Source organism: Chiloscyllium plagiosum, chromosome 38 (genome assembly GCF_004010195.1).
Source record: "Chiloscyllium plagiosum isolate BGI_BamShark_2017 chromosome 38, ASM401019v2, whole genome shotgun sequence".
Lineage (NCBI taxonomy): Eukaryota > Metazoa > Chordata > Chondrichthyes > Orectolobiformes > Hemiscylliidae > Chiloscyllium > Chiloscyllium plagiosum.
In genome coordinates, this window is record NC_057747.1 from 14422913 (window position 1) to 14448319 (window position 25407).

At 38.5% G+C, this 25407-nt stretch overlaps 1 protein-coding gene and 1 long non-coding RNA gene across 6 annotated transcripts in view; one reads left to right on the forward strand and one right to left on the reverse strand.

The window, feature by feature from the left end:
• LOC122541856 overlaps positions 1-25407 on the forward strand; it is a 59429-nt gene that overhangs the window by 5653 nt on the left and 28369 nt on the right. The window contains exon 3 of one of the 3 annotated variants that reach the window (XR_006309692.1): positions 12542-13984. The exons of the other annotated variants lie outside the window; for them this stretch is intronic. This is a non-coding gene — a long non-coding RNA (uncharacterized LOC122541856). Of the gene's footprint in view, positions 1-12541; positions 13985-25407 lie in introns of those variants that run through there. 3 annotated transcript variants of the gene reach the window in all.
• LOC122541852 (salivary plasminogen activator beta-like) overlaps positions 14145-25407 on the reverse strand; it is a 40156-nt gene continuing 28893 nt past the window's right edge. For all 3 annotated transcript variants that reach the window (XM_043678913.1, XM_043678912.1, XM_043678911.1), the window contains 5 exons: positions 23792-23984; positions 20921-21057; positions 20623-20763; positions 18845-18993; positions 14145-14841 (listed from right to left, as the gene is read on the reverse strand). In XM_043678913.1, the coding sequence (XP_043534848.1) occupies positions 14686-14841; positions 18845-18993; positions 20623-20763; positions 20921-21057; positions 23792-23984 (776 nt within the window). In that variant the 3' untranslated portion in view covers positions 14145-14685. The remainder of the gene's footprint in view (positions 14842-18844; positions 18994-20622; positions 20764-20920; positions 21058-23791; positions 23985-25407) is intronic.

The window sequence follows — 25407 nt, forward strand, 5'->3', positions numbered from 1 at the left end:
TGTACATTTGGCAAGTCGACTGCTATGCCTCTTTGTGACACAGGGAAACTGATTCTCTTGCTCAGCTAAAATTTGTTGGGATTGCACATGACATTTGGGCCCAATATGATCTGGACAAGCTCTGGCACCAGACCTGTATCTGTATAACTCCACTGCCTTCCGCATACCTCAATAAAGTTGAAGGCGAAGAAAGTAAACACTCGCAGAAATCTGGAATATCAGCCATATTAGTTTTTACAGCTGCTCCTTCAACAAAACTGGTGCAAAGTGTCATGCGCTGTATTTCTGTGGGGCCAATCAGAAGTTGAGGGGAGGAGTCTGACATTGGGGCAATCGAGGTTCTTCATAAATGTGCACCAAAGAAACAATGCTCTAGTTTCATTGCAGAGGACTGACACAACAGGGGATGCAATTTGTTAGGACTGATAAACCCAATTTGATTGGCATTGTGAATGTGTGCTGCAGGCTGTATCAAAGACATGATAGCAGTGAAAGGATCTTGTTATAATTTTCTTGAAATTTTGCTGTTGCGATGTATTAGTCTGCCATTAACCACTTGCACCTTTTTTTTATCCCTGGAAATTCTATTTAACCTCATCCTTGAAGACTAATCATAAGGTGTTTAATGCTGCTGCTAATTCAAGAGGTGTACTTCTTGTTTTTTCCGATTCCATGTTACTTGTTTCTCCCTTCATTTTTTACTGCTGTTTTTCTCAGATTTGTTTATTCCTAAACCTTGTCCTTGTATGTGAACTTTAAGAGTCTGTTAGATGCTGTTAATAATTGATCAATTACCTTGGAATTTCTCCCAAGCTGTCCTTGTGGGATTTCCTAAAGAATTTCACTGACAAACAAGAAATTCTTCCTTGCCTAAAAAACCCATTTTGTGATCTTGGGTTGCAGCAGCAATTCATTGAAGGAAATGCCTTCTTAAAAAGAGTAACATAAGCAGAAACTTGCAGCAGACTGGGCAGTAAATTGTGGCTCTATTTTGAATAACATATGTGAAGCAGATTAGCTGTGCTGAACTTGAAGACTGGAACATTGCAAACATTACTCCATTTTTAAGTAACTTGACTAAACTTGTATTACCTTGAATATTATGGACAGTAAAGGTCACCCTCCTTTTAAATAAGGATGTAAATGCATTGCAGGCAATTCAAAGAAGGTTTATGAAACAAATATCTGGAATAAGCAGGAGATCAGAAGAGTAAGAGGTGACTTAATTGAAACATGGAAGCTCATAGAGATGTACACCACAGAAACAGACCCTTCGGTCCAAATTGTCCATGAGACCAGATCTCCTAACCTAATCTAGTCCTGTTTGCCAGCACTTGACCCATATCCCTCTACACCTTCCGATTCATATAATCATCCAAAGTCTTTTAAATGCTGCACCAGCCTCCACCACTTCCTCTGGCAGTTCATTCCATCCACGCACCACCCTTTTATATCTTTACCCTCTCGCCCTAAACCTATGCCATAATTTTGTAAACCTCTATAAGGTCACCCCTCAGCCTCTGATGCTCCAGGGAAAACCGTCCCAGTCTATTCAGCCTCTCCCTTTAGCTCAAATCTTCCAACCCTGGCAACATCTTTGTAAATCTTTTCTGAACCCTTTTAAGTTTCACGACGTCCTTCCGATAGGATGGAGACCGGAATTGCGTGCAGTGTTCCAAAAGTGGCCTAACCATGGTCCTGTACAACCGCAACATGACCTCCCAACTCCTGTACTCCGTACTCTGACCAATAAAGCAAAGCATACCAAACGCCACCTTCATTATCTGATCTACCTGCAACTCTACTTTGAAGGAACAAAGAACCTGCCCTCCAAGGTCATTGTTCAGCAACATTTCCAAGGATCTTACCATGAAATGTATAAGTCCTGCTCTGATTTGCTTTTCCAAAATGCAGTTTTATTTATCTAAATTAAACTCAATCTGCCACTCCTCAAGCCATCTAAAATCTTGAAGGGTCTTAACAGGTGACACAAGACAACATCCTCTCCACATTTTGGGAGAATTGAGAACAAGGGGTCACTGTTTAAAAATCAGATGCCACCTCCTTAAAATGGATATGGAGAACTTTTTTTTTCTGATGATCTTGAGTCTTTGGAACTCTCTCTTCCATAAAAGATGATTGAAGGTGAGTCCTTGAATATTTTTAAGGCAGAAGTAGCCAGATAGTTGTTGAGCAAGAAGGTAAATGGTTATCAGGGGAGGCAGGGTCGTGGATATGGGGTTCATCAGATCAGACGTGATCCTGTTGAATGACAGAGCAGACAGGACGGATTGAATGCTCTTTCTTCTGATTTACATGTTCATGCTACTGTTAGGTTTCTGTCAAACCTTTTTTTTGCTTTGCTCTAAGTTATGCATTTGTCGTCTAAATCTGGAAGAGCGCAAAATCACAAAGCAATGAGGTGGCGTGAAGCTGCTTTGAGAAAATCTTGTTGATTTGCTTAATTATTTAGTTAACAAATTCACATTTTCAGTCCAAAGGGAAATGTTACATTATTTCCACACTGCATCTGACTTGTGTGATGATACTATAGCTTTAACAGATGTATTTTGTCCTTTTTTTTTTTTATGAAGAGAGATTGACAGAGGTGCCAAACAGTTTGTTCCAAGACAATAAACTAAACAACTTGAGGCCATGGGTTTTTTAAAGTTGGAGCAATAGGAACAGCATGAATGAGTGGAGTTAGGCTCCCACAGAACCAGGGTTTTGGTTTAGCATTCAGTAGTTATTGGGGTTTGAAGCTGCTGTATATTGCTCCCTTATGTTGTAAAATGCTTGAGTTCTGTCTGCCAGAACTTTCTCTTGATGATCTTTCCTCCTAGACTAGAGACACATTGCATGTGACACTTTAATTTTACTGAATTTGCCTTTGTACAGGGTGCATTTATGGGAAGTTACTATATTTGACCAGTTGCTCTTCATTTAATTATTAATCTATTATTCTGTTCTGCTTTTCAACAGAGTTGTTAGCTGAATTTTTTTTTTTGGTTGCATTTTAACTGTCGAGTATGAATAAAAAATGTTTGCTTAAAGCAACGTTGTGTAATCACTCAAATTACATCTGAAACACAGCACCTTACACTTGCTTCTAAATAAATAAGTTAGGGTCTCAGTATCTCATTGTTACATTTGAAGAGGGTCAGTCTGGCCCATGACAATTGTGAAGTGAGAATGCATAATTTAATCATGCAATAAATTGCCGATATCCACAAGTAGTTTTTAAATTCTGACCCAGTAGACATTCCAAGCATTCTTGAACTGAGTGTCAGCTAAAGCTCAAATAGAGTCAGAGATGTACAGCATGGAAATCGACCCTTCGGTCCAACTCGTCCATGCCAACCAGATATCACAACCTAATCTAGTCCCACCTGCCAGCACCTGGCCCATCTCACTCCAAATCCTTTCTATTCGTACACCCATCCAGATGCCTTTTAAATGTTGCAATTGTACCAGCCTCCACCACTTCCTCTGGCAGCTCATTCCAATAATTTACCACCCTCTGCGTGAAAGGTTTGCCCCTTGGGTCTCTTTTATATCTTTCCCCTCTCACCCTAAACCTATGACCTCTAGTTCTGGACTCCCTGACCCCAGGGAAAAGCCTTTGTCTATTTATCCTATCCATGCCCCTTGTGATTGTACAAACCTCTATAAGGTCACCCCTCAGCTTCCAATGCTCCAGGGAAAACAGCCCCAGCCTGTTCAGCCTCTCCCTATAGCCCAAATCCTCCAACCCTGGCAACATCCTTGGAAATCTTTTCTAAACCCTTTCAAGTTTCGCAAGATTTTTCCGATAGGAAGGAGACCAGAATTGCACGCAATATTCCAACAGTGGCCTAACCAATGGCCCATACAGCTGCAACATGACCTCCCAACACCTGTACTCCATAGTCTGACCAATAAAGGAAAGCACACCAAACGCCGCCTTCACCATCCTGTCTAGCTGCGGCTCTACTTTCAAGTTGTCGCTTTTTTTGTTGTAGTAATAATTTTGATTAATATAATCCTACATAATATGTACCCTTTTTTTTTGATGAAAGAAATGTCACTGGTAAAATGTGATCAGTTTGAATAACATAACTGAACTTCCTTGGGTATATTGTGTGATGATTTTTTTTTTAATTCAGCAATCAGCTGTTAGGATGTTGCTGAAAATTGTACTCTTTTAGCATTTGGATTGCAGACCCTTTCGAGTCTCTGAATACCTAATTAGAGATGGACATAGGTAAGGGTACCTCCAAAATGATCTGTTGAGTTCACACATCTCAATGTTTCAAGATTGACCAACACTTAGATTGAAGTTTCCAGTTGCTCTGATTCTGTGTTCCATCATGGGCAAAAGGAAAAATTGAAACTCAGTTGCCACTGTAATGTTAAAAGATTAAATTGGACAATCCTTCTTGACGTTAATGTAATATTCAAGGGTTAAATGGTAGTGTCTTCCTCCTGAAGCTGAACATTTTGCCAAGTGGTTAGGATGATATTGATGCAGGGATACAGATGACTCCTACTTCATTTAGGCAGTCACTTACTACTACTTAACAACTATTATCAAATTTTAACTCTCATTTCAGCCCCTTCCATTCAGAAATGCTTTCAGAGCCATCCCCCGAAGCTCGGCTGTATCACACCTACATTGTCTTGGGAAATTACGGAGTCAGGAAATCATTTGCATAATGATTCCCAGGATTAAGGCATTTATGTTTATATTATCTCTGAGGGTGACCTGGAGTAATGTGGTTATGGGAGGGGGAATGGCTGGAGTACCTGTGAGCATTACCAACTGACCTGTATAAAGGGGATGTGTTTCCTTTGTTCAGGCCTCACTTGACTTGGCACGCCTGTGAAGAGTGTCAAAGCGGGTCACCGAGCTTGTACAGGCTTTAATAAACTTTAATTATTTGCAGAAATAAGTGTGTGCGAATTGCATCGCAGGTAAAGAACCTTACACCATGAACCACTTTCTGTTATCACAGTGACTGGCCCTGTCCAAAAGAGAGTAGGTGAGCCTCAGAATTAGTCCTGAAATCCAAGTTAATTTCATAGAATTCACCTTTTGTTATCCCAGGACCCAGTAGATTCTTCAGAGTCATCAGTTATCATCCAGTCTAAGAACTACACTCTGAAACAATCTGCAAGTCATCAAGCAGCCAAAGTACTTAATCTATTCCAGTTTCAGAGTTCACTTGAGAACCAATTCCTTAGATAGCAGGCTGAGAATTATGTAAATTTACTGAGAATCCTTTATTTTACAATACCCTAATTTCAACTTGAAATTACCAAATCCTTTGAAGAAACCACAAAAAACCACATGGTGTTCCATATTTCAAATGTAAATAACCTGTGTAGAAGTGTACTTTTGTTTTGTGTCTTGTCTTTGCATGTATACAGTATGAGTTTGTTTTTTAAATTTGCATTGTATGAGAGAATCAATAACCTTTTATTTTAAAATCACTAAAGATTGCTGCTGAATTATCTAATTTGAATATGCATTCCAGGATAAGTGAAGGCACAATCCTTTCCCTACAGAACATAGTGATAATGGGCTGTTAGAGAATACAAAATCTGCTCTTGATTGTAATAAACTATCAATTGGATCTGTGAATAATACAAATATTCTACCTTTTAATTATCAAAAGATCTTCCTTCAGGGAGTATACTCAACGTCGAAATATTAGGGACAGTATCATCTTCAAGGGAGTGCAGCAAAGGTTGATCAGGCTGATTCATGGAATGGCAGGTGTGTTATATGAAGTGAGATGGGTCCATTGGGCATGTCGGGCTCTCATGGTAGAGTGATAATGTCCCTTCCTCTGAGCTTGGAGGCTTGGGTTAGTTCTGTCTGCACCAAATGTATGTGATAGTATCTGAGAGATATTTCAACTGGCTTGTATTTTAAAGAATGAGAGGGCATCTCATTGGAAAAACTAAATTCTGACGGAGTTGGACAGACTGGATGTAAAGATGATATTTTCCTTGACTAGGGCATCCAAACTAAGTGGCAATGGTTTCAAGATATGTTATAAGCCAAAATCTCTCAATCAACTGCTTAACTATCAACATTGCTCCATATTACCCAGCATAATGGCTGCACCATCCCATTGTCAACTCTTTGCAAAACTTCAATGTTATTCCATATATCTCTTTTAACATGGCTTTTTTGGATGCACCACTCCTTTGTAATCTTGCTTTATTTCTTCTTGCATTGAGTAATTAATAAACTGAGCCTTGCACTCACTCATGCCTTTTTAAATTGGCTACGATTATTGAGAGTAACCCCACCAGATGGCAGAAAGAATATGAATGTGAGCTGTCATGACACAGCACTGCAGAAATGATGGAAGGAAATGGTACTGCTGTAAGAGTATGTAATGAAAAGTACGTATGATGAGGAAGCTGCCTCTTTTTCACCCCAGAGCTTGACTATTTGGGGAATTCTGTTAATTGGGATCACGAGTGAGAGGGGAAAGGTTTAATGGAGATGTGCGTGGAAAATTCTTTATGCAGAGGGTGGTGGGTGCCTGGAACTTGTTGCCGGTAGAGGTGGGCACGATTGTGTCATTTAAGATGTATCTCGACAGATACATGAATGAGCAGGGGGATACAGATCTGTTAAGAAGAGGTGACTGGTTTAGATCAAGGATCCGGATCGGTGCAGGCTTGGAGGGCCGAAGGGCCTGTTACTGTGATGTAATTTTCTTTGTTCTTGTTATATTTTCAAAATCATGCAGAGTTTAACCAGAATTAAATTAAAGTTTGGCAACTTGGAGTCTGGATTAAAGACTAGCAATATAAATCTGTCACCCATTCCAGAAACCATCCCAGTTGCTGGAGCTGAAATTTACATGAACCTTTCTTACTTCACTGTATTGCCCTCTTGTGGATAAGTGGTTACCGACATTTGGTTATTGATTCTGGCCCCGAATAAAAACTCTGCTCAAAAATAGACAATATTTTGAAACATAATCAGTAAAAAAAATATGGCTGCTATACCAGTATATTTGTAAATAACTAAAGAGATTTCTTAGATAAAGCAGATGCCTAATTTAAATAAAAATTGGAAGTTGAAGTTTTGAAATATTGCCCAGCAACTGTGAAGTACACAACTTAACACTGCAAGGTATGTAACCATTAACAAAATTTGTTGGCCAATATTACTATTCCCTCTGCTTATTGTAATTTGCTGCTTTTCTTCGATTTACATGATGCAGTTCATGCTCTTGGCAGTTTGTTTCTCTGTCAACAGACTAATGTTTGAGATGCCACCTTCAAATTTCTGGTTGGACAAGAGGTGTGGTTCAAACTGAAGATATTGATACTTGTGGATGATTACATAGGTTGTAAAATAGTTGAAAATAGATAGGTAAAACACAATGCTCATTTATATTTAGCTCTGCTGTCATGACTATAATTGTTTGGTGATTGAACCGTAAAAGTCAGATCAATATATATTAGTCATAGACTCAGAGATGTGCAGCATGGAAACAGACCCTTCGGTCCAACTCATCCATGCCGACCAGATATCCCAATCCAATCTAGTCCCACCTGCCATCACCCGGCCCATATCCCTCCAAACCCTTCCTATTCACATATCCATCTAAATGCCTTTTAAATGTTGCAATTGTACAAGCCTCCACCACTTCCTCTGGCAACTCATTCCATACACCTACCAGCCTTTGCTTGAAAACGTTGCCCCTTTCGTCTCTTTTATATATTTCCCCTCTCACCCTAAACCTGTGCCCTTGAGGTCTGGACCTCTGTAAGGTCACCCCTCAGCCTCCGACGCTCCAGGGAAAACACCCCAGCCTATTCAGCCTCTGCCTATAGCTCAAATCCTCCAACCCTGGAAACCTCCTTGTAAGTCTTTTTTGAACCCTTCCACTATGAAGAAGACCAGTATTGCATGCAGTGTTCCAAAAGTGGCCAACCAATGTCCTGTACAGCCGCAACATGACCTCCTAACTCCTGTACTCTGTACTCTGACCAATAAAGGAAAGCATACCAAACGCCGCCTTCACTATCCTATCTACCTGCGACTCCACTTTCAAGGAGCTATGAACCTGCACTCCAAGGTCTCTTTGTTCAGCAACACTCCCTCGGACCTTACCATTAAGTGTATATGTCCTGCTAAGATTTGCTTTCCTAAAATGCAGCACCTTGTATTTATCTAAATTAAACTCCATCTTCTACTCCTCAGCCCATTGGCCCATCTGAACAAGATCCCATTGTAATCTGAGGTAACTTTCTTCATTGTCCACTATACCTCCAATTTTGGTGTCCTCTGTATTCTTGCTAACTATACCTCTTATGCTCACATCCAAATCAATTACATGAATGACGAAAAGTAGTGGACCCAGCAGCGATCCTTGTGGCACTCCACTGGTCACAGGCCTCCAATCTGAAAAACAACCCTCCACCACCACCTTTTATCTTCTACCTTCCAGCCAGGTCTGCATCGTAATGGCTAGATCTCCCTGTATTCAATGAGATCTAACCTTGCTAACCAGTCTCCCATGGGAAACCTTGGTGACTGCCTTACTGAAGTCCATTTAAATTAACCACTGCTCTGCCCTCATCAATCGTCTTTGTTACTTCTTCAAAAAATTCAATCAAGTTTGTGAGACATGATTTCCCATGCACAAAGCCATGTTGACTATCCCTAATCAGTCCTTCCCTTTCCAAGTACATGTACATCCTGTCCCTAAGGATTCCCTCCACTACCAGCGTTCAGCTCACCGGTCCATAGTTCCCTGGCTTGTCCTTACCACCTTTCTTAAATAGTAGCACCACATTGGCCAACCTCCCCAGTCTTGCAGCACCTCATCTGTGACTACCTCCACTACCAGCGTTCAGCTCACCGGTCCATAGTTCCCTGGCTTGTCCTTACCACCTTTCTTAAATAGTAGCACCATTGGCCAACCTCCCCAGTCTTGCAGCACCTCATCTGTGACTATCAATGATACAAATGTCTCAGCAAGGGGCCCAACAATCACTTCCCTAGCTTCCCACAGTTGTTTAGGGTACACCTGATCAGCTCCTGGGGATTTATCCACTTTTTATGCGTTTCAAGACATCCAGTACTTCCTCCTCTGTAATATGGACATTTTTAAAGATGTCACCAACTATTTCCCTACATTTGATATCTTCCATGTCCTTTTCCACAATAAACACTAATGCTAAATACTTATTTAGTATCTCCCCATCTCCTGCAGCTCCACACAAAGGCCGCTTTGCTGATCTTTGAGGGGTGCTATTTTCTCGCTAGTTACCCTTTTGTCCTTAATGTATTTGTAAAAACCCTTTAGATTCTCCTTAACTCTATTTGCCAAAGCTATCTCATGTCCCCTTTGCCCTCCTGATTTCCTCTTAAGTGTACTCCTACTGCCTTTATATTCTTCTAAGGGTTCTTTAGATCTATCCTGTCTGTACCTGACATATGCTTCCTTCTTTTTCTTAACCAAACCCTCAATTTCATTAGTCATCCAGCATTCCCTATACCTACCAGCCTTTCCGTTCATCTTAACAGGAATACACTGTCTCGGGATTCAGCTTATCTCATTTCTGAAGGCTTCCCATTCTCCAGCTGTCCTTTTACCTGCCAACATCTGCCTCCAATCAGCTTTCAAATGTTCTTACCTAATACCATCCGATTTAGCTTTTCTACAATTTTGAACTTCAACTTTTAGATCTGGTCCATCCTTCTCCATCACTACATTAAACTAAATGCTCCCCCACTGACACCTCAGTCCCCTGCCCTGCCTTATTTCCCAAGAGTAGGTCAAGTTTTGCATCTTTGAGGAGAAAGTGAGGACTGCAGATGCTGGAGATCAGAGCTGAAAATGTGTTGCTGGAAAAGCGCAGCAGGTCAGGCAGCATCCAGGGAACAGGAGAATCGACGTTTCGGGCATAAGCCCTTCTTCAGGAATGAGGGAAGTTTGTCCAGCAGGCTAAGATAAAAGGTAGGGAGGAGGGACTTGGGGGAGGGGCGTCGGAAATGTGATAGGTTGCCACATCGGGTGCAGAGGATGCAATAGATGATGTGTGTGGAGGTGCAGTTGAATCTGTGGCAGATATGGAAGTTTCCTTTGGGGCCTTGGAGGGAGGTGAGGGGGGAGGTGTGGGCGCAAGTCTTGCACCTCCTGCGGTTGCAGGGGAAGGTGTCGGGAGTGGAGGTTGGGTTGGTCCTATCACATTTCTGACACCCCTCCCCCAAGTCCCTCCTCCCTACCTTTTATCTTAGCCTGCTGGACAAACTTTCCTCATTCCTGAAGAAGGGTTTATGCCCGAAACGTCAATTCTCCTGTTCCCTGGATGCTGCCTGACCTGCTGCACTTTTCCAGCAACACATTTTCAGCAAGTTTTGCATCTTGTCTAGTAGATACATCCACATACTGAATCACAAAATTTTCTTGTACACACTTAACAAATTCCTCTCCATCTAAACCCTTAACACTATAGCAGTTCCAGCCTATGTTTGGAAAGTTAAAATCCCCTACCATAACAACCCTATTATTCTTACAGACAACTGAGATCTCCTTACAAGTGTGTTTCTCAATTTCCCGCTGACTATTATGGGGGGGGGGGGGGTGTCTATAATACAATCCCAATAAGGTGATCATCCCTTTCTTATTTCTCAGTTCCATCCAAATAACTTCCCTGGATGTATTTCCGAGAATATCCTTCCGGGAAAGACAGCTATAATGCTATCTTTATCAAAAACAGCACTCTTCCTCTCTTGTATCCCTTTCTGTCCTTCCTGTAGCATTTGTATCCTGGAACATTAAGCTGCCAGTCCTGTCCTTCCTTGAGGCACATTTCTGTAATTGCTATGATGTCTCAGTCTCATGTTCCTAACCGTGCCCTGACTTCATATGCCTTCCCTGTTAGGCCTCTTGCATTGAAATAAATAGTTTAATTTATCAGGAGAAAGTGAGGTCTGCAGATGCTGGAGATCAGAGCTGAAAATGTGTTGCTGGAAAAGCGCAGCAGGTCAGGCAGCATCTAGGGAACAGGAGAATCGACGTTTCGGGCATTAGCCCTTCTTCAGGAATGAGGAAAGTTGGTCCAGCAGGCTAAGATAAAAGGTAGGGAGGAGGGACTTGGGGAGGGGCGTCGGAAATGCGATAGGTGGAAAGAGGTCAAGGTGAGGGTGATCGGTCAGACTGGGGTGGAGGCGGAGAGGTCAGGAAGAAGATTGCAGGTTAGGAAGGCCGCCTTTTATCTTAGCCTGCTGGACAAACTTTCCTCATTCGTGAAGAAGGGCTTATGCCCGAAACGTTGATTCTCCTGTTCCCTGGATGCTGCCTGACCTCCTGCGCTTTTCCAGCAACACATTTTCAGTTTAATTTATCAGTCCTACCTTGTTCTCTATTTTGTCCCTGCCTGCGCTGACTATTTTTTTGACTTGCTTCTTTTCTCAACTGTACCAGTCTCAGGTTGATCTTTTTCCTCACCATCTACTGGGGTCTTATCCCCCTCCCCCACCCCTCGTACTTACTAATTTAAAACCTGCAACTCTAGCAAATCTCCCTGCCAGTATATTAGTCCCCTTCCAATTCAGGTGCAATCCATCCTTCTTGTACAAGTCACTTTTACCCCAGAAGAGATTCCAATGATCCAAAAATGTGAATCCTTCTCCCATACACCAGCTCTTCAGTCATGCATTCATTTGGTCTATCCTCCTATTTCTACCCTCACTAGCTCATAGTACCAGGAGTAATCTAGATATTACTAATGTCGAGGACCTCCTTTTTTAAATTCCTGCCTAACTCTCTCTATATCCAAGATGTCCAGCGATACATGAATTCAACAACAAAGGCAGTAATTGCACAGGTTCACTGCTGTGTCAGTTAGCAGTGTGGATTTCTCTCCCTCTCTTGCACTGACCTGAGCATGTGCTGCCTTTGTCTGCTCCTCTCCATTTTAAAAGTGCCATTGTTTTGACTTTGTTTTGCAACTTGAGAAAAAAAGTGCACCAGGATGTAAAACAGTAATTGCTGCTCCTGGAATTCGAGGAAATCCCTCCAACACCTAAAATACCTCAAAAAAAAAAGGAGCAGCCTGTTACAGCCAGAAATTTTTTCCCGTCCTCCATCTGGATATTTAAGATTTATTTTAAATTAATGTTCTGTGAATTGATTTATTGATAATATGTATTTATAATTGAGGTCACTTATTTGTGATGACTTGCAAATCAATTTTTTTGTTTAATTCATGAGATTGGATTTTTCAATTACGACTAACGCTTGAAATGAAATAGAATTATTCTGTTTCTGAGAAATCCACAAATACTGGTCATTAGTTTAGCAGCACTCGTTTGGCCAATCTGTATTTCATACATAAGATCAACAATATAAATAAGTCGAGATGCTCTTAACTGAATCTAGAACATTTAAAACACTGCTATTTTTCTAATGATTTGAACATTGCTGCATTGACAAAAAGCTTTGTACTAACTCACTCACTAAGTCAGTAACACATGGATTTTTACATCTGTAATTGTCATTTGTATTTGACATTTCAGGTTTTAAGATAGCTGTGTGTATCCGAAATGAATGCAGTTTTCTCAGTGAACAAAGTACCGATGTTACAAGTTGCAAATAAAATTGACTGAACATGAATTTCATTATCAATTAATTGCTTCAATTATCTTATAAACTTGGGAACAATTTAGTCTCTAACCAAAACCACTTTGTATGAGGACTTGAAGTGAACTATAAAGTAGGTTCAAGTCAAACACCAAGAGCTAAGCTGTGACCTGTGATTTATTTCCTAATTAGCATTTTACTTGATGAGTGACATTCTATAATTGTTATAAGCACAGGAACTATAAATAAAAATATGTATTTCAAAAATTAAATTTATTTGTCCATTTAAGATCATTAATAAAATTTGTCCCATGATAGTTCATATAATGTAATACAATTTCAGACATTATCACAAGTATAGCACTAGACATTTCCTTTCATTACATAAATGAAATGATAAATAAACGTAGAACTTTACTTAGCCATTTTTCACAGCTTCATTTGACACAAAATGGAACTACCTCGAGGGCAACAAAATTAATACTATCTTTAAAAACGTGCATCCAATCCCTGGCATGCTATTTCAAATGCGATATTTTTGAAAAGTCTATCTAAGTAATTTGGAATTTTACAGGATTATGTACTTTATTTGGTATTTTTGATACAAACTGGATAAATAATACCTCATTTAACACTATACATTAACTTGGAACAACTTGTGAATTTATCCATAAAATATTGACACTGTCCTTGTAAATAAAATATAAGTTAGTATCCAAATATAGCATTTAGTAATTAAATATAACATTTGTTAGGTTTGGTCCAACAACTGGTTGTTGAAACAACTGACAACCACAACTGAAATTATCATAATACAAAATGTAGTCACAATTTTACAAAGTAAATTTAATATGATCTTAAAAATCCCAAACAAAATTTAAAGTCTCGATGAATATCATAGCTTTGAAAATATTCATAATTTAGACATGGGTTTGACCATGCATAAAACCCTTCATAAGAGATAAGGGTATTCCTACTGAAATATGTACAATAGGATTTTGTATGGCTTTCTGGGATCAATTTATGTGTAATTCAAGTGTTCAAATTAAACAAATTTCAAACAGAGTTAATTCATAGTACATATCAATTGACTCTATTAAAAGCAGAAAAGAATTTGTACAATATATCTGAGATCTAATCTAATTTTTAAAAATATTTGTAAATGCTAACAAAAATGAAAAGTATTCTTAACACTGATTACACAGAAAAAGTTAATGATATTATTGAATGGTAGAGTGGATTCGAAAGGCTGAAGGCCTTACTTCTGCTCCTATTTTAATGTCTTATGACCCACAATGAAGTTAGTTATAGGGATGTACAGCATGGAAACAGACCCTTCGGTCCAACTCATCCATGTTGACCAGATATTCTAAACTGATCTCATCCCATTTGCCAGCACTTGGCCCATATCCCTCGAAAACCTTCCTATTCATGTACCCATCTCTATGTCTTTTAAATATTGTAATTGTGCCAGCCTCCTCCACTTCCTCTGGCAGCTCATTCCATATCTCCCCTCTAACCCTATGTCTTCTAGTTCTGGACTCACCCACTCTAGGGAAAAGACCTTGTCTAGTTACTCTATTCATGCCCCTCATGATTTTATAAACCTCAGGAAGGTCATCTGTCTGCATCCAACACTCCTGGGAAAACAGCCGCAAGCCTATTCACCTCTCCCGATGGTTCAAATCCTCCAACCCTGGGAACATCCTTATAAACCTTTTCTGAACTCTTTCAAATTTACAAAACCTCCTTCCAATTGGAGGAAGACCACAAATGCACACAATATTCCAAAAATGGCCTAACCAATATCCTGTACAGCTGTATTAGCCATAATATTTTGCCAATAAATGAGAAGTTTAGGGTTAGCTACATCAAATGAAAAACAAAGAAGAGATTGCTGACACAGACAAGGTTTAAAATGTAGCGTTTGTAAAATGTGTCTTAGATGACATTTTAACAACTTCATCAAAACTACAAATTACAGAAATGAGGTAGATTGGATCATTGTATCAGACACACAAACTTTACTGCAAATCAGTAACTGATCAGCTGATAATGAGACCAGTGATTTTAAAATCTCCTAAATCATGTTTTCTTCAATCCACTGGATGTAATTTAAAACTCTTGTGTAAACGCCTGGTTTATTTGGTCGGGCACACCCATCTCCCCAGCTGGTTATTCCATAAAGATTCATTCGTCCATTGTTTTCACATACAAGAGGTCCACCAGAATCTCCCTGCCATTAAATAGAGGATAAAAATTATTACTTCAGTCAATTAATTAAGTAGCTTGCTGTATTGTTGCTGCTTGTATGTATTGATAAATTAAGATTAAATTTAATTATAGACTAGTTCAAGATCTGACCATGAAAAGATGCACTGAATTGGCTTTACTATGTCAAAGAGCACAATATTCTCACGAAAACATTATATTTGAATTATAATCTTCTACAAAAGTAACAGTTATTTTGACTTTACTTGGTGTCATTAAACTACCCATTTTACATGACGCTCCATTCCATTGAAGTTATAACCCAATTGCATTGTTTACTATTTAATATTATCTGCAAAGTAAATATTGTATTTAAACACTGAATTATTTCATATGGCTCAGATTTTATGTAAATGATAATGATGAGGCTAATAGTTTTTTTTTGGCCTTCATTATTGGGTAGCACGGTGGCTCAGTGGTTAGCACTGTTACCTCACAGCGCCAGGGACCTGGGTTCGATTCCAGCCTCAGGTGACTCTCCTATGTGGAGTTTGCACATTCTCCCCATGTCTGCGTGGGTTTCCTTTGGGTGCTCCAGTTTCCTCCCACAATCCAAAAGATGTGCAGGTCAGGTGAATTGGCCGTGTAAAATTGCCTGTAGTATTAGGTATATTAGTTGGGGTAAATGTAGAGGAATGGGTCTGGGTGGGTTACCCTTCGGAGGGTCAGTGTGGATTTGTTGGGCAAAAGGGTTTGTTTCCATACTGTAGGTAATCTAATCATCATTATTATGGACTGTACAGCAAACTCTTCATGCATATTTACAGTGAAACACAGAAACCTGAAAATTGCAGTCTAAATTGCCCTGCACCTCTAAGGTTTCCACTATACCCACATCTCACTCTGTATGTACTGTATACTAAGTGAAGTTGGAATCCTGACAACTAAACTGATCAGTTGCCCATGAAACAAGCTGCAGCATTCTTGACCAAGTGAATATTTAATTGTGTTAAAATTACTGCAGACAACTTCACGAGCACAGATAATTTAACTTAATGTTAAATAGCAAAATTGAAATGAAATTAATTCCATCAGAAGTATGTTATGATCATACAAATTAGGAGCAAAAATAGATGTTTTCGCTTTGCCATTCAATTCAATTTGGTTTAATTTTGAATCCATATTTCTATCTCCCCTGATAACCTTTTATTCCCTTGCAAAACAATAATCTACCGATCACTGGTTTAAAAATATTCAATGATCCCATTCCCACCATCTTCTGAGACAGAGTGTTCCCAAGTTGCACAAACTGCAGAAAAAAAAACTCTTCATCCCTGTCCTATAATGTGACCAATAAGTTTTAAATAATACTCTCTAGTTCTGGAATTGCCACAAGAGGAAACTTTCTTTCCACATATACCTTTTCAAGACTGTTCAGGATTTATACACTTGAGTCAAGACACTCCTCACTCTTCTAAACTCCAGTGGAAGCAAGCCTCAACTGTCCAACCTCTCCTTAGAAGATAACTCACTCATTCCAAGTATTAATCTAGTAAACTTCCTCTAAACTGCCTCTTTTACACTTAAGTCCTCCTTTAAATAAGGAGACCAAAATTGCAGTCTTTGATATGGGTCTTAGCAATGACGCATAACATCCTTACTTTTACATTCAATTCCTCTTAGAAAAAAGGGCAGCATTCCATTTGCCTTTTTAAATACTTGCTGCACCTTTCTCCTAACTTTTAATTAATTCTAGAATGCCAAGATCCCTTTGCACTTCAGAATGCAGTAGACATTCTCTATTTGAATCATATTCTGCTTTTAATTCTTCCTGCCAAAATAGACAACTTAACATTAATACTTCACCTGCCAAATTTTGTCCACTCACTCAAGTGATCTCAATTCAAGCAAAGACCCACTCATGCATATTATCTTTCCTGTCAGCCAGTCAATCTTCTATCTGGGCTAATATGAAGCTCCTGTTTCATGAATAACTTTTTAAAGAGGTACTTTGTTAAATGTGTTCTGGAAATCCACGTATAATATAACAGGCTTCCTTTTTGCCACAGCACATGTTACTATTTAGTGAACTCCAAAAATCAGTTAAACGTTTACCTTTTAAAAAAGCATGCTTAGTTTTCCAAAGACATAGGAAATAGCACAGGAGTAGGCCATTCAGCTCCTGGAGTCTGTTCCAACATTCAATAGGATCATGGCTGATCCAACAGTCCTCATGTTCCTTGATTGAAGGATTATGTTTTCCTCATATCCCTTCTCATCAAGAATCTAACTCAAAATTCTATACTTAATTTATTAAATAGCCACAATAACATTGCCTCTACAGCTCTATGGCAAGGAGTTCCAAAGACTCTTAACCCTCAGAAAAGAAATTTCTCTTCATCTCAGTTTTAAATTAGTAGACCTTTTATTCTGAGACTATGCCCAATTGCCCTTAATTCTCCCATGAGGGTAAACATCCTCTCAACATTTACTCTGTCAATGTTACCCTGAAGCATCTTATGTATCTCAAGAAGGTCACATCTCACTGCCTGGCTATAACATTCCTGATGATTGATTATCATGCTTTGCCCATGACAAGACATCAAACTACCTGGTCAACAGTTTTTTGCTTCCCTTCCTTCTTGAATAGAAGAGCTGTATTTGTACTTTGCACACTGACTGAGCTGTTCTGGAATTGAGTGAATTTTGAAGAAATAACACCAACACATCTACAACTTAATAACCACCTCTTTTAATATCTTACAATGAAATCTATCAGGACCTGGGAATTTGTCAGCTTATGGTTCATTCAGTTGGCTTAGTATTACCTCCCCATTCTCAATCTCCAGAGGATCAACAATCACTTACTCTCTTCCTTTTTAAATATAAATAAAAGCTCTTGCTAACTTTTTACATTTCTATCTAGCTTCTTCTCATACTGTCTTGTTTTTCTTCCTATTAACCTTTTGGTAATTTACTTCATTCTTGATGTTCTTTGCAATCCTCTAAGCTGCTAGTCATCAAGTTTGAAACTTCCCTTAAATTCTTTAGTTAACCTAGATGATGGGCTGTCCTCTTCAACATTTTCTTTACAGCAGAAATATATATATTCTGAGTATTCTTAACCACCTCTGCTCTATTTCTCAATTGATTTTACTCCTTTGCCTCGTATCCTGGCTCAGCTTTCATCACCACATCGTTGCCGTTAAATGCATCTAAAATCAAAGTCTTCGACCCACTCTTGTCTCTTTCATAGAAAGATTGAAAATAGGAGCAGGTTTAGGCCTTTGGCCCTTTAGAGCTTGCTCTACCATTCAGTGTGATCTTGGCTGATCATTCAAATCTAAACCCTGTTCCGTTTCCTCTCTGAACACTTTAATCCCTTTAACCCTAAAAACTGTATCTAACTCCTTTTTGAAAACATTCAATGTTTTGGCCTCAACCACTTTTTGTGGCACAGAATTCCATAGGCTCACTACACTGAGTAAAAATATTTCTCTACATTTTAGTATGAAATGACCTACCCCATATCATTAGACTCCTGCTTCTGGACTGTCTGGTCATCAAGAACATCCCTCCAGCAAACAATGTAAAATTTATTTACATTATGTTCCCTGCTACCTCGGAGTGCCTTTACTCAGAACATTAATGAATCCTTTGATGATACAAAATCATCTAGCATGTTGATGATGTTCAAAAAGATTAAAGTAAGTTTCTTTACTTTTTTCCAGTCTCTTATTTATCTATGCTAATAGTCTTTCTTTCACAGTGTTTATTAATATTAGTTTCTGAACACAATTCAGATTTAATTTATACTACCCAATTTAGAGTCTAAATTAGCCGAAAAGCCTCCTTTTTCCTGCGCAAAGCACTGATGCCATTTACATTTAATCCTAAGTTTAAAAAGAAACAAGGACTGCGAGTGTCAAAAGCATTGTACGGTACAGTTTACTTTTAATAAATTTGATTTCCTCTGATTTTGTGAATTTCATTTGAAAATTTCAATGAATTTGGTTCTGTTTACTTACTTTACAAGCATCTTCCTTCCAGTTATGATGGGCAGCACACAACATGTTTTCGGTTAATTTCTTTCCATAATATTCAGGAGACCTACATTTTTGCTGTGAAATCAAATTCACTCTTGCCTCCTTCAGGAATTTGGAGTAGAAAGGAGAAACTGAAATAAAACAAAAAAAGTATGCATTATGTCTAAGCAGCATAAATTTCTTGAAAGTTTGTTGGCTTGCAACACAGTTCAAATAAAGTCCTGGAAATATTTAGGTCAACATATATAGACATGTTCTACAAAATGTAAACTTTTTTAGAACAACCAGTTCAAGAGCAGCAACAGTATAAGAAATGCAAACAGCAAAGACGGGAAAGGTTTCTGGTATATTTTACGTATGTTACTTTCAAGAGTAAAGTTAGCGTATCCCCAGTTCATGTGTCTTGGATAGCAAACAAAATAAATTAAAAACAAAAGAGCAAAAAGAGACTTGTGAAATATGTTAAAAACAAGACTCAATTAGCAACCAAGAATCTAATGGAAATTACAGGAGAAAATTGCCCAAGTTGATATGCCAGGCAAAGAGAGATTACAAGTAAAGATGAGCCAGTACCATTAATTTCAAACCTAACATATAAATGTTATGATCTCCTAACATTTAAAGAGAAAGCTAAGTACCCTATTTTAATCAACAGTGCAACACCAGGTTTCATTTTATTGCATATAAAAATAGTGAACAAAATGAGCACTATTAACAAAACTGCATGGTTTAGAACTATTAGTGTTTCACACGAATGTTTACTTCTTAATCCACCTAAGAATTTTCTTATAAGATGTTCGACTTCAAGTTGTTTCCTTCCATAGGAATTACACAGAGGTATGCCATACTCGTCTGGAAACTATTTTTAATTCCCATCAGTTCTCGCCATTGTCAGAGGTTTTATTCTGTCTTGACTGAAGATGCCTCAGTCTCTTGACTCTTAAAATGACTCTGTTGGAACCACTGGAGATTCTTCCACTAGTTTCAAACCAGGCAAACTTCCAGTCTCTGATCTCAATAAAATTCAAACTGAGTTTAAGCTTTATCTACTTTCACTGATGAAGTTAGTTTATGTTTGTTACTCGGCTTATATTGCAAGTCAACTATCATTTATTTTGGTCATCGCTAATGTGAGTCTAATTCCAAAACAAAACATTTTTCTGAAAAGCCATTACTGCAAGGATTACAGATATCACACTTGTAAATTTTTCTTAGTTCAGTTAGCCACTTAGCATTTCATAGCTCCATCTCTTTCTTTCTGACTTTTACTATCATTTCTTCAGGAAATTTGGTATTCTTTAAAGCCCAATATTTTAATTAGTTTATGATTACACATTTAACCTTTTCCTGAATTAAATATTACTTATAAGTTACTGATATTATTCATGACTAGATGTTCTTAACATTAAGCATAAGTTGGTGAAGTTAATTCCATAAATTAAGAAAAGGATTGCACAGGCACTTGAGAATGAGAAGATAAAAGGACTGTGAATAAAACTATGAAGGTTTGAATAAAAATACTCCACTTTCCAAGATCCAGCATAGGGATTACTACAGGATCAGCTGCTTTTTTCTGTGCTGTGTCTGTCGACATTCTACTATATACTTAAAGTTTGATATCTACAACAAACTAAAGTGGCAATACAAATTGAGTTGACATCCTGCAAGTAAGTTGTATTGAGTGTTGTTCTCTGATGAATATATTGTTTCAAGGTAAAAAATATTACAGCATGACAAATAAACCAGAATTTCCAACTTACACTCAGCTTCCCTCCCATATCCAGAAACTTCACACTGAGTGTTTTCAGAAAATATAAGGTGTTTAGAAGGCAAACAAATGGCGTGGACAAACTTTGACTCTATTGCACACGTCCCAGATTGAGATTTTAACTTTAGCAGAGCTAAAAAGAAAAATGAAGATAACAATTAAAACTTTGAAGTTTTCCTTCTTTAATTTCAAGAGTTTGAATTTAGATTAAGAAATCAGTTTGAGATTTACGATCCGAATCTTGTCTAAAAGTTATACTAATGTAATGTCAACAACAGAAGCTAGCTTACCTATGTCATTGTCAAAGGTATCATCATTGAAATTTTCATGGCTTATTATTTTTTCCACTGCAAATGTTTGCTCATTTTTACTAGGTTTATTTGTTGAAGATTTTCCCAGTGTTACATAATACCATGAGTGAGAAATTCTGAACAGAAAAGAAAATTTTAAAAACACTTTATAACTTTGCACAAAATCTACAAGCATTTTGGGTCACTGTTACATTGACATTTATTATTCCATTAATATTCTCCAACTCCTGTTTATGAAGATCTACACCCCCGGGAGGGGCCTCTCGGTTCAGTGATCGGTCAAATAAACACTAGCAGCTCGGTCTGATTTTAGCAAGATTTAACAATTCAATACGACACCAGGCACAGGTTATCCAGCAACACAGGTTTTCCAGAGTCTGTGTACTTTGAAAAAGCTGCTGCACTTCGCTTAAAACAAGCAATGGTTATAGGTCTCTTAAACAGAACAGCCTCAATTGCAAAATTAGTCCAATAAAATGACAAATAGACAAAAATTAAGCCAATGAGATTTCCTGGGGACTTGTTTGCATGCTTATACCTCTTTGCACCTGCGTCTACAAGGCCAGCTAAGATACTTTAATACTGTCATATCTTGCTTAGTTAATTCATACTATGAACAGGGCATTGTTTGCTAATCTCTTTCGATTAGTTCAGGAATGCAGTTTTCAGCAGAGTTAGATGCCATTATAAACAAATTTTGTTAATTTGCTCCTAGAAGCCATTTTGTTATTTTATGTTACTTGCATTAAGAAGCCATTTTGTAGTTAGTAAACGCATGCATTAAATGGTTGCTCCTGACAACAGCCTAAATCCAGATTTTAGATCCTCAACTGATGAGGTGGCGCCATTGCCTACCCTTACTTCCTCCCCAGAAGAGGAGAAAGTATGGCTGTCTCTGGTGTCCATTCAATTCGACTGATCTATTTTATGCCCTCACTTCCTATGGTGGGGTCATGGAATGACCAAAGCGGGGAGACGAGGATTTGGATTTAGGCTGTGTGGCTCAGTAGTAAGTACCAGGGTGCCAGGTTCGATTCCAGCCACAGGCAACTGTCTGCGTGGAGTTTGCACATTCTCCCTGTGCCTGCGTGGATTTCCTCCGGGTGCTCTGGTTTCCTCCCGCAGTCCAAAGATGTGCAGGTCAGGTAAATTGGCCATGCTAAATTGCCCATAGTGTTAGGTACATCAGTCAGAGGGAAATGGGTCTAGTTGGGTTACTCTTCGGAGGGTCAGCGTGGACTTGTTGGGCTGAAGGGCATGTTTCCACACTGTAGGGAATCTAATCTAAATCTAAAGTAACTTAAAATAACATAACAAAATGGCTTCTAGGAACAAATTAACAAATTTGTTTATAATGGCATCTGACTCTGCTGAAAACTGCATTCCTGAACTAATTGAAAGATGTTAGCAAATAATGTCCTGTTCATAGTATGAATTAACGAAGCAAGATATGACATTATTAAAAGTATCTTAGATGCAGGTGCAAAGAGATAAAAACGTGCAAATAAGTAGTTCCCAGGAAATATCATTGGCTTAATTTTATGTGTATTTGTCATTTTATTGGATTAATTTTGCAGTTAAGGCTGTTCTCATTGTTAAGAGACCTATAAACATTGCTTGTGTTTTAAGCTAAGCGCAGCAGCTTTTTCAGAATACAAAGACTCTGGAAAACCTGTGTTGCTGGATAACCTGAGCCCGGCGTTGTAATAAATTGTTAAATCTTGCTAAAATCAGATCGAGCTGCTAATGTTTATTTGACCGATCACGGAACCAAGAGGCCCCTCCTAGGGATCTAGATCTTCATTTACACAAGAAATGAATTTTTGTGTCAGATTCATAAAGATCAAGATTATCACGCAGTTCCTCAATCATTTCTTGTTAGAGGAGTTTCTAAAATATAATCTGTCATCAATAAACTTTTTATAGAAACATATTTAGAAAATGTTACACTGATAACCAACTGTCTGACTGCCGATAATATTTCACATAGCGTGGAAACATCAAGTGCAATAATTGAATAAAGTTCACAGGAGAGGGATAGCAGATCCAATGCATGTTACTTTTGGCCAAAGATCTAAATCAGCCTTGTGAAGAAGTGAAAGGTAATGTTACATTCTAGTTGATTGCTGAAATTCATTTTTGCTATGACAATTCCAAATGTTCAAACTCAATGGGACAATTTTCAAATTAAGCTCATGTTTCTGCTTTTTCATCAGGCAGAATAATCAGCTTGAGCTGAAAGTTCACACTGCCATCAAGTTTTATGTGCATATATTACATATAATGTAAAAAAACAAACTACTATTATATTGTCAATTTCTGTGACAAGTGTTTTCAGGGATAAAGATGCTGCAAAGGCTATAATATGGAATGTGCAAGAATCACTCTGTTCAAGACAACTTGAAAGGACATAACTGTTGGATTGAACAAAATAAGCCTGATCTAAACACTGATTAGATTAAGGCAATTTAACCATTTAAAACAAATTTTTATCATTTTATTGACATTTTTGAAGGTGTGAAGAAATATGTGTGCAAAGAACATGGATGGTCACGTGGCAAGGCAAGGTTTCATTGTTCTATTCTTGAAAGCCAAAATGAGAAATCAAAGTCAACACCGAGAAAGTTAGGTTGATTAAGTCAGCAAGCAACTGATTTTGCTGAATATCATAAATATTCTTTTATCTCTAAGCCATATGAGGCAAAGATGTGGATATGGCATCACAGCTTAGGTTCCTCAAACCACATTCCCGACTGAAATATAGGATCAAAGACTGAGACTAATATTTTCACTTTTACATCACAAAAATATGCGTAGCTGTGGGCATAAATGGTTGGGAATATAACCTACGTTGGGTTAATACAGTGTGCAGCTGTCAGAACCCAGCAAGGGTGGATCAGACTTCCTCCACATTGAAAGTATGAACTTTTGGAACGACTATCAGTTATGTAGAGTGCTGCTTGCCAAGGGTGAGATTCAATGGCAGCCTCATTTCCTCCAACAATCTTGTTCATTTTATATTCCCTCTGGCCACACTTGGACTCTATGGAGATAAATTAATAGGTTAGCACAATATTTATTACTTAATTTGAATGCAGGTTTTAACATCCTAAACTACCAATAAGAATAGCATTAGATCCTGCAAAGAAAAAGTAGATTTGTTCACATGATTACAAGAATATTAAACAGTGGCAGAAAGATGAGGGATATTTTCATTCTATATAATAGGTCACATGTTCTGCCAAATTAATAATATATGAAAAACGATTTTGCAAATAATACTGTATGAACATTTCATTAATTATTTTGTTGTGCAGTTTATCCCAAATAACCAAGTAGTTATTTTACAATCAATCAATCTGTTGGAGTTTTTTTAGATTAGATTACGTTACAGTGTGGAAACAGGCCCTTCGGCCCAACAAGTCCACACCGACCCGCCGAAGCGAGACCCACCCATACCCCTACATTTACCCCTTATCTAACACTACGGGCAATTTAGTTTGGCCAATTCACCTGACCCTGCACATCTTTGTGACTGTGGGAGGAAACCGGAGCACCCGGAGGAAACCCACGCAGACACGGGGAGAACGTGCAAACTCCACACAGTCAGTCGCCTGAGGCGGGAATTGAACCCGGGTCTCTGGCGCTGTGAGGCAGCAGTGCTAACCACTGTGCCACCGTGCCGCCCACACGGTTGGCACAACATACCTCTGGAGCAGGTGGGACTTGAACCCAAGACTCCTGTCTCAGAGGTAGGGACATCACTACTACTCAACAAAAGCCCCCTTAAACAGCCAAATAACATTCTCGCCTCAATAGCTGGTCTATGTCAAGTTAGCGCCTTTCAGTTGAGTTGTAACAGTTGTGCTGCAATTGGTCACATTTATCCCAGTGTTCAGGAGTGAAAAAGAGGCTCATGTGACCACTCCTCATCACCTTCCAGAGAGCATTATTGGAACCACAAGTTTGACTTTTGGGCATGAACATAATTGAGAATTAAGATAGAGCAACCTATCAACACTTAACTTCTGGGTTTAGATATTTTCTAATTCACCTGTTCAGAGATGTTATTACACACCTTCACAGCAAGTAGGACTGGAACTGGGGACACTACCACTGTACAAGAGCCCTAATTTCTATGTTTACATAAAAGAATGGTCAATTAAGTGCAGTAGTGGGAATGAACTACACAGTTTATGAATCAATTCTCGCACAGTAGGGAAAGCAGAACAATATGGCAAAAATCAAATGAAATTCCACATGCATGAATCCACCGAGCAAATAGTTTTTGAAACAATTGGGCAAATGTTTACACATTTTCAGTGGTGATACCTTTCATGAAAGTGTGCTTTGTTGATGAACAGTATTTATTGTTCCTTCGGACCAAAAATAAAGTATTTAGCCTAATTTTTAAAATGTCAGTTTAAAAATAATTTCAACTGTTTCATCAAGGAAACATTAAGAAG